Below are 12500 nucleotides of genomic sequence, written 5' to 3'. Positions count from 1 at the left end.
GAGGAGGAGGAGGAGGAGGAGGAGGAGGAGGAGGAGGAGGAGGAGGAGGAGGAGGAGGAGGAGGAGGAGGAAGAGCTGTCTGCAGATCTGATTTCAAAGCGAGGAGGGTTTGGGTCTCTGACGGAGGAACAGAGTTGGTTTCATGAAACACACTTTAAGCATCTTTAAAGGGTTATTTCACACAAAACATGTCTGAATCTCAGGTCTGTTGTTCCTAAACTAAGATCACACATCAACTAAATCTAAGTTAGTCATATATTTCATAAAGTTATTAAACGTTTGTAAACACAGAAGTGGAATATTTTTATCTGCAATCATCCGAGAAAACATGTAACCAGGCCAATGGCAAAATGAATCATACAATAAAATATGTTAAATCAAATTATTTTATTTCTACTATTTTAATGTAATTATTCTATAAATGCATGTAGCTGTAAATATTCAGGAGATTGTTGAATTATTGTATTTTATTCTTTTGCAAACTTAAACGACGTTCTCTGCAGTGACGGAGCTGTAACGTCTGCTTCTTAAGAAAACAAGATATTTAAGCTTTAGACATCGATGACGTCCTGCTCTTATTCAATACAATGACGTGCGGTTCTCCGTTTGTCTGATTCCAAGTGAATGCATCATTATCAAAACATCTGCTGTAGGATCAACAACATGATGTCGCTCACCTGGTGAAGAGGAGGTCCGTTTGGTACTTCAGAGGGAGGAAGATGTCGTTGATGTTGTCGTCTGGGTAACCCTCATCTCCGTCACTGTTTAGCGCACACACACACACACACACACACACACACATGCATTGACTTGACCATGTGGGGACCGGTTGTTTTGTCTCCAGTTGGGAGTCGAGTCCCCACAACGTACGGTCTGTGAGAACAGGTGATGTTGTTTTGTTTTTTGCTGCTCACATCACAACTTGTTGTTTGAATATCATCTGAAAATAAAATATGGCATCCCATAATGGCTTAATTTACTGTTTTAAAATGTTAAAATAAGAGTATTTTTACTTTGTATATTTATAGTTTCTTTTTTTTTTTACTGTTTCTCAGTTGTGCTAAATGTTTACATCCCGCTGGTGACAATTAAAGATATTGAATAATTGAATGATTGAACATTCAACACTGCAAAATCAAAAGTAACATCATAATCTGAAGTGCTCGTAAAATAAGGGAGGTTTCATCTCGGCAGCTGCCGAGCTTTTCTCGGCAATCAACATTTTAGCAACAGATTTTGTTTCTGTGTCTCATTTCTTCGCCCTCTTTGAAAAGGCCTTTAAATTCATCTGAATATCATGAATTATTAAACAATGTTTCCTTTTTAACTCTCACATCCAGTCAAACCACTCTTTTCTTTCGTGTATTTTAAAAAGATCCTTCTATGAATTATATAAACAATAAGATACATCACGTTAATACTTCATCACTTCCTCCTCATAAAACACTGACATGAATCAAACAGACGTCAGCTGTCTCACCTGCTGCTCGTCATGACGACCCGGACGTGATCCAAGAAGACCGATCGGCTGAACTCAAACTCCAGATGGAAGGACACCTGGACGGGGGAGGGGGAGAGAGAGAGCGAGAGAGAGAGAGGGAGAGAGAGAGAGAGGGAGGGAGAGGGAGAGAGAGAGTGAGAGTGAGAGAGAAAGAGAGAGAGAGAGAGAGAGAGAGAGAGAGAGAGGGAGAGAGGGAGGGAGAGAGAGAGAGAGAGAGAGAGAGAGAGGGAGGGAGAGGGAGAGAGAAAGAGAGAGAGAGAGAGAGAGAGAGAGAGAGAGAGGGAGAGAGAGAGAGAGAGCAGGTGGGACGTCCAATTACATCGGTCGTCTTCAGAAAGACAAAGATCTGAAGGTAAAAAGGTTCCACGTCCTGCATTTATCCTTCAAACACGTGTTGCAGACTGCAGTTAGTGGCAGTGTGGACTCCATAGTCCATAATAACTATTCATATCCTTTTACCAACATGTCAGATTATATTGTGACTCTTTCAACGTCCCAGCATGTGAAACGAGGATCCTCCACAGTCTGTGACTGAAGCTTGTATAATCTGCACACAGTCTGGACCGATAAACTGGACTTTAATAAGACGGGCATGTGTACAGTAGGGCCCTGGGGGCCTTTACAGTGAAGGGGCGGAGCCTCCATCATGTTTACAGGACGGTCGTTGGGCTAATGAAGGACTTCAGTCGATGTTTTCCTCTGTTTGACCACCATCATCAGTCTGACTGTATAACGATGTGTTCGTGTTTCAATTACAGCAAACTGAAATTCATATTATCTTTGAAGGCTGAATGTTTTATGAATCTATATTATATTGACTTATTGACAATAAAGTTGACAGATAAGAGATGGATCAGAAAGCAGATCTACGTAGCAGACGCTGGAATATTTAGAATTTGACTCCCTAATTTGGGATCAATTGACAAAAAACACTGGATCGTACATTTCCCAGAATGCAACTCGACTCCAGTTTGTAATGCCGGATGTAAACTTACAGATTGAATCAGCATGTAATGAGCTTCATATTTATTCCACAACATTAACAAACTTCCATTGAATTTTTCTAAATTCTTCCAGATTTATTTGTCATAAGTACACAAAACATTTACAATTCCATGACATGTGGGCAAACCCAAAGATGAGATCAAAAGCTCCAGAACAGCTGCTAAATAGTGCTGCAGGATTATTATGGTGGTAAATAAACATAAAGGTGTGTTACTGGTTAGATTAGCGATGTATGAATATTAGTGGAGGAGTTGGTTTATAGTCGAGAAACACCCACCTGAGACAAGGACTTCATGAATGGAGCGCTGATGTTACAGCTCCTCTGATTGGCCAGTCGGTCCTCAGAGACGCATTCAATCTGAATGTCCGATTGGTCCTGTGGAGAAGGGGAGGAGTCTAATGAGTCAGAGAGTACTCCTCCATCTCACATGATGTGAATGCTGCAGCCAGGCGGCAACCTCCGGTTTAACTGTGTTAAAACCTGCATTCTCTCTAGTGACCACCAGGGGGCGACTCCTCTGGTTGTATAGAAGTCTATAGAAAATGACTCTACTTCTCTCTTGATTTATTACCTCAGTAAACATTGTAAACATGAGTTTATGTCTCAATCTCTAGTTTCAAGTCTTCTTCAATACAGCATGATGTTCATTTAGTACATTATGCTCCATTTAGAGTCACACAGACCATAAAGCAGGGGATGGAAGGCTGGTCTCATCCAGCATTCGTAGCTATATCTACTGTATGCACCGTAATTCGTAGATATCCAACAAAATATTGTAAATGTTTTCAACGTAATCATAAACAAGGAAGTTTAAACCGAAAAAGCCGACCCAGGACGAGAGGGAGGGGAGGTGGACGAGACAAAGAAAACAAGCCAAACAATCTTCACCTAAACCTTACTCAGTAGATGTGATGCAACAAGCTTGTCATTCGGCATTGCTAGCTTTTCCTACGAATAACAACGTAATTTGTAGATATCTTGTGAAATCATCAATTCCAAATATTGAACGAGGAAGCATGAAGCCTGCAAAGCCCCTCAGAAGGCCGGCAGCGGTGGATGCGTTTGTCACATAACTGGTGTACCTCAGTAACGATGTTTCTGATGATCTTTTCCTGAACCTATCTGCGTAGTTTCCTTAAAAGATGGACGTGTATTTGAAATTGCCAAGCGTTGCTGGACTTTTACAGGAAAATTAACAGAAAATGGACATGTTGATGAGGGACCGCTTGTGAGTCAACGACTCATCTTTCTTGTCGATCCAAGTGTTCGAGACACTCCCACTGAGAGGTACCTGAAAGTCTTCCTACCAGAACAACAGTGAAAAGCTACCAAGATGCAGTTATCTGGAAGAACAAATGCTAAATCTTTATGAACTGAATGAATGTTGGATCACGAGTTTCTCTTTAAAGAGAAGCAACGTTTATTTCATGTAAATGTCTGATTATGTCGTCTTTACTGAAGGAGCACTACGACACCTTCACTATGAGGCTGGAGAAGAGGAGGTTGGAGGAGGTGGAGATGTGGATGGCGGCTCCGTAAGCGTTCTCTCCCTGATTCTCCAGTCGAGCAAACACCACCATCCTCCTCCTACCGGCCTCCACCACGTGGAGCGAGCTCTCCGACGCCCCCCGGAGGCTGCAGAGCGACAGGGCGGCCCGGTCCCTCGAGCTGCAGAACCGCCTTCAAATAAAACACAACAACATCAATGACCACGGCGTTCTTTCATCAAATGATGGTAATAACACGTGTTTATGAAGCCTGGGCATCACTCACTCGACATCCATCAGGTCAGTGTGACTGTAGAGGATGAGGTCAGGAACGCAGGTGTCTTCCTGCTCACAGCCATTCCAGAAGGGAAGCTACGGCAAGAAAGAAGGACCATTTCATTTCTCTTTGATGAAGAACCTTCAATATGCAACACGTTCTCACTCTCAACTCTTCACATACTGACGCTTGGTCAGTGGTTCTACGCTTCAAACTCAGGAGACAACCTCCGGTTCTGTAAAGTTCTTCAAAGCTTCACGTGTTAAAGCTGCATTCTCTCTAGTGGCCACCAGGGGGCGACTCCTCTGGTTGTATAGAAGTCTATAGAAAATGACTCTACTTCTCTCTTGATTTATTACCTCAGTAAACATTGTAAACATGAGTTTATGTCTCAATCTCTAGTTTCAAGTCTTCTTCAATACAGCATGATGTTCATTTAGTACATCAGTAAATGAGTACTTTTATATTATTCTGCCAACTTTTTAGAATTTCTCTTTAAAACTTGAAGACGTATACGGCGTCTCTACGTCGCTCCTCGGTCCAGATGTGGTTGAAAAGGTAGTTTAGCAAAGTGTCTGGTTTATAAATCGAAGGAAGATAACGTCTGCCTGGTCGGGACAGATGTGACATCAGCTGGATGTAAAGACGAACTCTCACCTCGGCCCTCAGTCCACTCGGCCAGTCGGGGTCCAACACTGGCCCCTCGTCCGGACTCCTCAATCCCGTCTCCAGGACAACCGCAATGGGACGCCAGTAATCAGTCGTCTCCTGTTCAGAGAAACGGTCGGCCGCAGTCTGAGTTACGTTGTGCGTAGGCATTGTTTTTAGGTGACCTTTAGGGTTTCTGTGTGTGATGAGGTGATAATCTGACCTGGATGGAGAAGCCGAGGCGCTGGCAGCTCTGACCTCCGACCTGCAGAAACACAGTCCTGGGCTGCTGTCGGTCGGATTCATCCAGAACAGCTCGAGGAGGAAAACGCCTCTCATCCAGCACCAGATTGTACCAAACCGCTGGGGAGGAGGAGGAGGATGAAGAAGAGGAGGAAGAGGAGGATAAAAAAGGTTTAAAGGAGGAAAAACAATCCTGTCTTGTCCAGCTCACATGCAGCACCATGAGATTACATTAATACATGAAGAACCGACTTTACAGCTCTCATGAGCATCACGCTGTATTGAAGAAGACTTGAAACTAGAGATTGAGACATAAACTCATGTTTACAATGTTTACTGAGGGAATAAATCAAGAGAGAAGTAGAGTCATTTTCTATAGACTTCTATACAACCAGAGGAGTCGCCCCCTGGTGGACACTAGAGAGAATGCAGGTTCTAAGGCTTCACTTGGCAGAACCAGAAGTTGCCGCCTGTTCCCGGCTGATAAAAAGAGTCGTTGGATAAAGCACATCAGGTAAGATAACGTGACACTTTGTACCGAGCTGGTTAGCTAGCTAGATAGCTAGCCAAGCTAACAGCCATGTTGGTGACGTAATTCACTGATCGGTCTCAGACAAAACTAAATAATACTACGACACACATAGACTTTCATAATGTGCAAAATTGCCTTTTAAATCAACAAAGATCGTGTGTAATTCATGGCACAATTCAAACGGGATGAAATAAATGTTTCTCTCTCACTGTTGACTATTGTACGTATATTTTCCAAGAGGAGGTCCCATGGGGGACAGTGGAGGGGGCGGGACTTTAACTCTTTATTTCCTGCTCCTTATTGGCTGTTGAATGCTGGTGCTTAGTGTAACTGCAGAGCTCATTCTCATCTGTTTGACATCTGAAGTTGTGTCTTGATTTATGAGCTGAAGTAAGCTGCTTCTGTCCTGCACAGCTCACGTCAGAAAACGCCACGGCTGCACCGAAATAAATGAACCAGAAGCAGAGTAGCTCCTAAAACCAAGAAGGTTAAGACTTCCTCAATGACTTCCTGTCTTCTATTCGTCCACTGAAGCGTGTCCGTTTGATGTGGCGTGTGTGCATCTCTGTCTTAATGTGTGTGTGTGTGTGTGTGTGTGTGTGTGTGTGTCTAATCCGGTCCAGATGATCGGGGGGAAGATGAGGAGAAAGAAAGGAAGAGAGGAAGGTATGAAGGGATGAAGTGACGGAGGAGTGACACGGTTTAACTGGCTGGCGTTAGCGTGTTACAGCGAGGTTTCCATGCAGCCGAGCCGAACATCTGCAGCCGATTACACGGAGACACGACGACACGAAGCGCGGTGGGGAATCTGTGCTGAAAAGGAGCACGACAAGACGTTCCACATGCAGACGGCCGAACAACACCAAACATCTGGGTCTTTCAAACGTCCACACAGATGTTATATAACGTGTGGACCTTTACCTCCATGCATTCAGGAAGCTGTGGGCTCCAACCACAAGCTGCCACTGGGCAGCTGGGAGGTCAAGGCTTTGCTCAAAGGCACACTGCTGCTGGAGCTGGGCATCAAGTCCATCAAGCATGAGCTCATGAAGCAATGCTCTAAAACACAGATTAGGTGTCACCGTGAACTTTGTGGCTCCTTCCTTCCAGCTCAGCATCACGGCAGTTTGTGAAACAGTAACGAAATGCAATCTATTGGTTTTGTGTACAGGGACACAAATTATCTTGTTTTTTTGCCAAAACAATGCCAATGAAAGGTCTGTTAGGACCCTTATTAGTGGTGGACACACAGACTGAATGCATCCACGTGACTAAGCAACAGTCAGAGCAAGTGAGGTACTTTATAATATCCAAAGAGACGACTGGTGGACGTCAGGGGTCCAACAAACAGGACTTACAAGCAGAAGACCGGTTGTTCAGCACCTCGTTGTGGTTTTATGGAAGTGCTTTTGTTGCCTTAACCTCAGCAACCTGAATCCACTGCAGCAACTTGTTTTCCATATTTGCCTCGGACAGCCATCAGATTCTTCCGTCGTTGTTAAAACAATTCTTTCAATGACGGATAATATTTGGCTAAAGCGAACAGATGAACTTACTTGGGTCAGCGATGACTTATTATTGGGCCCTTATTGACACCATGTTCAATAGGAGAGGGGCTCTCATTGGACACCACCTTCGAATATCTGAGGCCCTCTTATCCCCGGTTTGGTAATCTTAGTTTGGGCACATGAATAGTTAGCGTGTGCATCCCACCCACCAACATCCGTCCCGGTCTCTGTCTTGGTCTTTGTCCTGGCGTCCAGACTCAGACAGACCTTCACAGACATGCAGGTGACCTCCTTCCCGCCTCGACGGCAGTCTTTGTTGAAGACGTTGACCTTCTCGGGTTCAAAGATGAGCTTGGCCTGAATCCGCACCACACCACGAGACCTGGAGGGAGGAAGCAGGTCTTCATCAGGGCGCTGTGGTCCTCTGTGTTCCTTCACTTGTGTTACTTCCATCATTGAGGGGAGTCAGTTACGTTTTAGCCACAGAAACCCCTGAAGGTGTAAGGCAGGGGCGGACTGGCCATCGGGATACCGGGGATTCGGTAGGCCGACGGGGTTTGGGCCGGTCTCTGACATCGCCAGCCCCGACTATATTATATGCTTCACAGAACACGTTCAATTTACTCTAATACCGGAAGTCAATAATCAGTGAAAACTGTATCAACAGTATAAACTGACATTATACGACTCCTCGCGATCCGAGGACGCCATAGCACGGCTGGACACGACGGTGCTTTTAAAAACTTTTCTCCATAACCGCGGTCTGCGCCGTGCGGTCGTGCCGGGCGACGGGCGGGGCCGGCGGAGGTGCGAATGGCCGCCGTAGACCGGCGAAATACATGCCGTGTATTGAGAGGGCCGGTCTGACAGTAACTCCCGGGCCACGTTTTCCCCCTGGCCGGCCCTGGTGTAAGGACTTGGCTTCGTTTGATTAAAGTTAACTTTAACTTCAGGAAACTATGCATGGTGTTAGTTTCAGAGTAAGTCTCTAAAACCACAGACAGTTACTAGAGTTAATCCTCTTAAATATCTTTATTACATTTCATATCATTCAATCCATTCGTCATTTTGAACCACAAATGTGAACCTCAAGTAAAGCTGAAAGAATCACCAGAGTCTGGGGAACATCGCCAACAGTTGTTGAGATATGTCAGTCCGGACCGACGTGGTAGAGCCATAATAACACTGTATCTATACAAACAATAACCAGTGTGAGTGTGTGCTGGTCTGACCAGATGATGACAGCTGCTCCCAGTGCTCCCACAGCGAGGTCGACCAGCCCGTCTGCATTGATGTCCAGAACACCGTGAAGACTTTGACCGAAATACTGCAGACCTGCAGAAAACCCGGCTGCAGAGAGACGCTGGAGAGAAACGACAGATTATTTACGCACAGATTGCTTCTTCTGGCTGAACTGGTTCTGCATCTGTTACCTGTCTGTACTGGTGTTGGATGGTTTTGTCCTTGCCATAAAAGACGTAGACCGCCCCCTGGTGGTCGTCCTCCAGCGGCGCTCCCATCACGAGCTCCCTGAAGCCGTCCCCGTTCATGTCAGGTATCTGGGCCAATGCCGAACCCAGCCGGGAGTTCTGAGAGCGGTCAGAAACCTCCAGCGCCCCCTGCAGGATGAACGATAGCTGGAGGGAGAAGGTTAGTTTAGTTTGAGTATTTACCAGAATGCTGCAGCGTGGAGTCCTGTGTGAAGGTACCTGTGGAGTCACCGTGTAGATGTAGACCTTCCCTCTCTCCCAGCCTTGACTGTAGAACATGGGAGCTGCCACCACCAGGAGGTCCGACTGTCCGTCATCGTCTACGTCCATCGACAACAACTCACTGCCGAAATATGAGCCGATCTGGAAAAGAACAAAACAAAAACAGGTTTCATTTCAGCAGACGGCCATGTGTCCACATGTGGACACATGCGTAGGTGTAACATCTCAATGCAATCGATTGGTTCCGTGTGCAGGGACACGAACCGTCCCTGTTTTTTTGGGGGTTTCCCTCGAAATATTACGTTTAAAAACTAAAGTTCGGTTCATGAAAAACATCATCGTTGGCTTAAAAATAACCATGAACACTTGGTATTAGGCAACAAAACAAAGAGGTTGAAAGTTGTTTGTTGGAGCGATCCACCAACACTCTTCTTTTACATGTTATGAAGTAGGTCACCGGCTCTGACTGCTGCTTAGTCACGTGTCTACATTTCATTTGTCTCCACCGAGAACAAGGCTTCTATTTGACCTTTCATTCCGTGTCCATGTGCACGGAACCAATAGAATGTAATTGGTGAATATTTCACTGGGCTGAACATCGACATGCTTCTCTGTGGGACTGACCTGCTCCCCCAGCAGGGCCTGCAGGATGGTCAGGTTCCCCGTGTTCTTCAGGCTGAAGATGATGACCTTCCCGGTGTGGTTGAACCTCGGAGCTCCGGCCACGTAGAGCTGAGAGCCCCGAGACGAAATGAGTGAACCCACCGAGTAACCTAGAAGCAGAAGAAGGACCAGAAACAGACCAACGGGAGTCAAGATGTTCTGATGGTTCCCCGTTAACACAGACCAACGAGAGTCAAGATGTTCTGATGGTTCCCCGTTAACACAGACCAACGAGAGTCAAGATGTTCTGATGGTTCCCCGTTAACACAGACCAACGAGAGTAAAGATGTTCTGATGGTTCCCCGTTAACACAGACCAACGAGAGTCAAGATGTTCTGATGGTTCCCCGTTAACACAGACCAACGAGAGTCAAGATGTTCTGATGGTTCCCCGTTAACACAGACCAACGAGAGTCAAGATGTTCTGATGGTTCCCCGTTAACACAGACCAACAGGAGTCAAGATGTTCTGATGGTTCCCCGTTAACACAGACCAACGAGAGTCAAGATGTTCTGATGGTTCCCCGTTAACACAGACCAACGAGAGTCAAGATGTTCTGATGGTTCCCCGTTAACACAGACCAACAAGAGTCAAGATGTTCTGATGGTTCCCCGTTAACACAGACCAACAGGAGTCAAGATGTTCTGATGGTTCCCCGTTAACACAGAGACCAACAGGAGTCAAGATGTTCTGATGGTTCCCCGTTAACACAGACCAACGGGAGTCAAGATGTTCTGATGGTTCCCCGTTAACACAGACCAACGAGAGTCAAGATGTTCTGATGGTTCCCCGTTAACACAGACCAACAAGAGTCAAGATGTTCTGATGGTTCCCCGTTAACACAGACCAACAGGAGTCAAGATGTTCTGATGGTTCCCCGTTAACACAGAGACCAACAGGAGTCAAGATGTTCTGATGGTTCCCCGTTAACACAGACCAACGGGAGTCAAGATGTTCTGATGGTTCCCCGTTAACACAGACCAACGGGAGTCAAGATGTTCTGATGGTTCCCCATTAACACAGACCAACGAGAGTCAAGATGTTCTGATGGTTCCCCGTTAACACAGACCAACGGGAGTCAAGATGTTCTGATGGTTCCCCGTTAACACAGACCAACGGGAGTCAAGATGTTCTGATGGTTCCCCGTTAACACAGACCAACAGTGGAGGTCAGTTGGTCAAACTGTGTCCAACATTCTGACCGCTAGCTCTCTTGACAACTGATCAGAATATTCATGGTCTTCAGCAGATGAACACAACTTATTCTGGTGACCCCCCCCCTTCCCTGTGGCGCCACCATCAGGCCAAAGTACCACTTGTACTTCACACAACAAAGAGCTAAATCTTAGAGATGGTAGAGATCATATGGCCTCTTCATGAGTTCCACTCAGTTTGAATTACTGCTAACGGCAAAGCTGGAACTAAAGCTAGATCATCAGTGCATTGGTTGTTTTGTCCAATTCTTTTATTGGTGTAATTATTGCTGCAAACTCTACAAGCGGGACGTTCAATTGAAAGTATTTACGTTTAAAGTTGGGGACACATTCCTGAATACAGACAGTTTATCAAATACTGTAACTATTAAACTAATCATGGATGAATATATACATGTAAAACATGTATTAAGAGTAGATAGAGATACAGTCCAGCCTCATTACCGAGATAAGCTCCGTGGTTCTTCAGCTCCTCTGGAAACTCGTCCTTGTACGAGGACTGTGGTGGAACGACTTTGCCGTGTTTCGTCTCTTTCAGCACGGCGCCGTTCCAGTCGTAGGCGCCGACCGCCCCGAGCAGAACGCCGTCCTGATGGAAGAACACGCAAAATAATACATGCAACATCATGTAAGATGAAGTAGAACTTTATTCATGTGCCAGAGATTGATCAAATGTTACAGCAGTAGAATAAGAGCATCAATAACAATAGAACAAGAATTAAGTTCATAAGAAGGGACAAAATAAAATAACAATAGAAAAAGTAAATCATAACAACATAAGATTGAACACAAGCATAACAATACAAAGTGAAGAAGTAATACCAACAGCAGTAGATAACCCTAACCTGCAGCAGAGCAGCAGTGAAACATGAGAAGAACTTCGTGTTCCTGGAACTATTCCAGTTCCATCTCCACTTCCTGAGTAGATTTGACATCTGAGAGCTTTTCACTGTGTATGTGACTCTGTTATCAGGATTTGGTCTATTAGGGCCATTCAAATGTTTGTTGTATTCATTCTACACACATGGAGCCCGAGGAGGAAGTACACAGATCCTTACACAGTCTAAATAATACTTATACTCATCAATAAAACCTTCTGCTTTCAAAAGTAGAAGTAAAAGTCCTCATTGTGCAGAACAATGTTCCCCTGTGATGTATTCCTGGTCCATGTCGTAGATCAATGGACATCCTTCAGTCCCGCAACAAGTCACGACAAGTCATTTAAAACAGGAAGAGAAGTTGCCTCTCTGAGCAGCAATCGTCCAGATCTGACCAGTTTCATACATTACTAAGACATCGACGAGTATCCAGTAATCTCAGTCTGTAGAGTAACAGATGACTGAAGTGTCTAAGATCAAGTGGAATAGAAGTATAAAGTGGTAGTAAATGGCAATACTCAGGTGAAGTAGACTCAAAGTTCAGCTCGTATGCTCGTGGTATGTACTATAATCAAGGTATTGTAGTTGACAGCCGGACCGTCTTAAACCACAACGATCCAAACTTCTTCCAACTCGTGATTGAAATTCGTCTCAGAACTGAAGCGTTGACTCTGAACAGGCTGCTGTTGGTTTATCATTCTCAGAACCTGAACACAACACGTGTGTGTGTGTGTGTGCGTGTGTGTGCAGTCAATCACACACTCAGATGGAGCTCGTTGAATCCAGATATAAAACCGTTGAGTCATCGTCTCTACGGGCCAGTGAGTCAAGGA

At 45.2% G+C, this 12500-nt stretch overlaps 1 protein-coding gene across 1 annotated transcript in view; it reads right to left on the bottom strand.

Annotated features, from left to right (window-relative positions):
* The window catches only part of itga11b (integrin, alpha 11b), a gene marked incomplete at its 5' end in the record, with an annotated part of 38198 nt that overhangs the window by 7099 nt on the left and 18599 nt on the right, over window positions 1-12500 (bottom strand). Inside the window, 14 exons of the mRNA XM_079269601.1 lie at window positions 1-117; window positions 678-761; window positions 1481-1557; window positions 2784-2882; window positions 3983-4187; window positions 4281-4366; window positions 4929-5039; window positions 5143-5282; window positions 7412-7584; window positions 8435-8565; window positions 8636-8839; window positions 8912-9055; window positions 9539-9687; window positions 11234-11378. The exon at window positions 1-117 is cut by the window's left edge and continues 58 nt beyond it. Of these exons, the coding sequence (XP_079125727.1) occupies window positions 1-117; window positions 678-761; window positions 1481-1557; window positions 2784-2882; window positions 3983-4187; window positions 4281-4366; window positions 4929-5039; window positions 5143-5282; window positions 7412-7584; window positions 8435-8565; window positions 8636-8839; window positions 8912-9055; window positions 9539-9687; window positions 11234-11378 (1865 nt within the window). The remainder of the gene's footprint in view (window positions 118-677; window positions 762-1480; window positions 1558-2783; window positions 2883-3982; window positions 4188-4280; window positions 4367-4928; window positions 5040-5142; window positions 5283-7411; window positions 7585-8434; window positions 8566-8635; window positions 8840-8911; window positions 9056-9538; window positions 9688-11233; window positions 11379-12500) is intronic.

The sequence above is a fragment of the Melanostigma gelatinosum genome (assembly GCF_949748355.1).
Source record: "Melanostigma gelatinosum genome assembly, chromosome: 1".
NCBI lineage: Eukaryota > Metazoa > Chordata > Actinopteri > Perciformes > Zoarcidae > Melanostigma > Melanostigma gelatinosum.
Note: the sequence above shows the minus strand (reverse complement) of the source record. Positions and strands in the feature narration are given on the sequence as shown.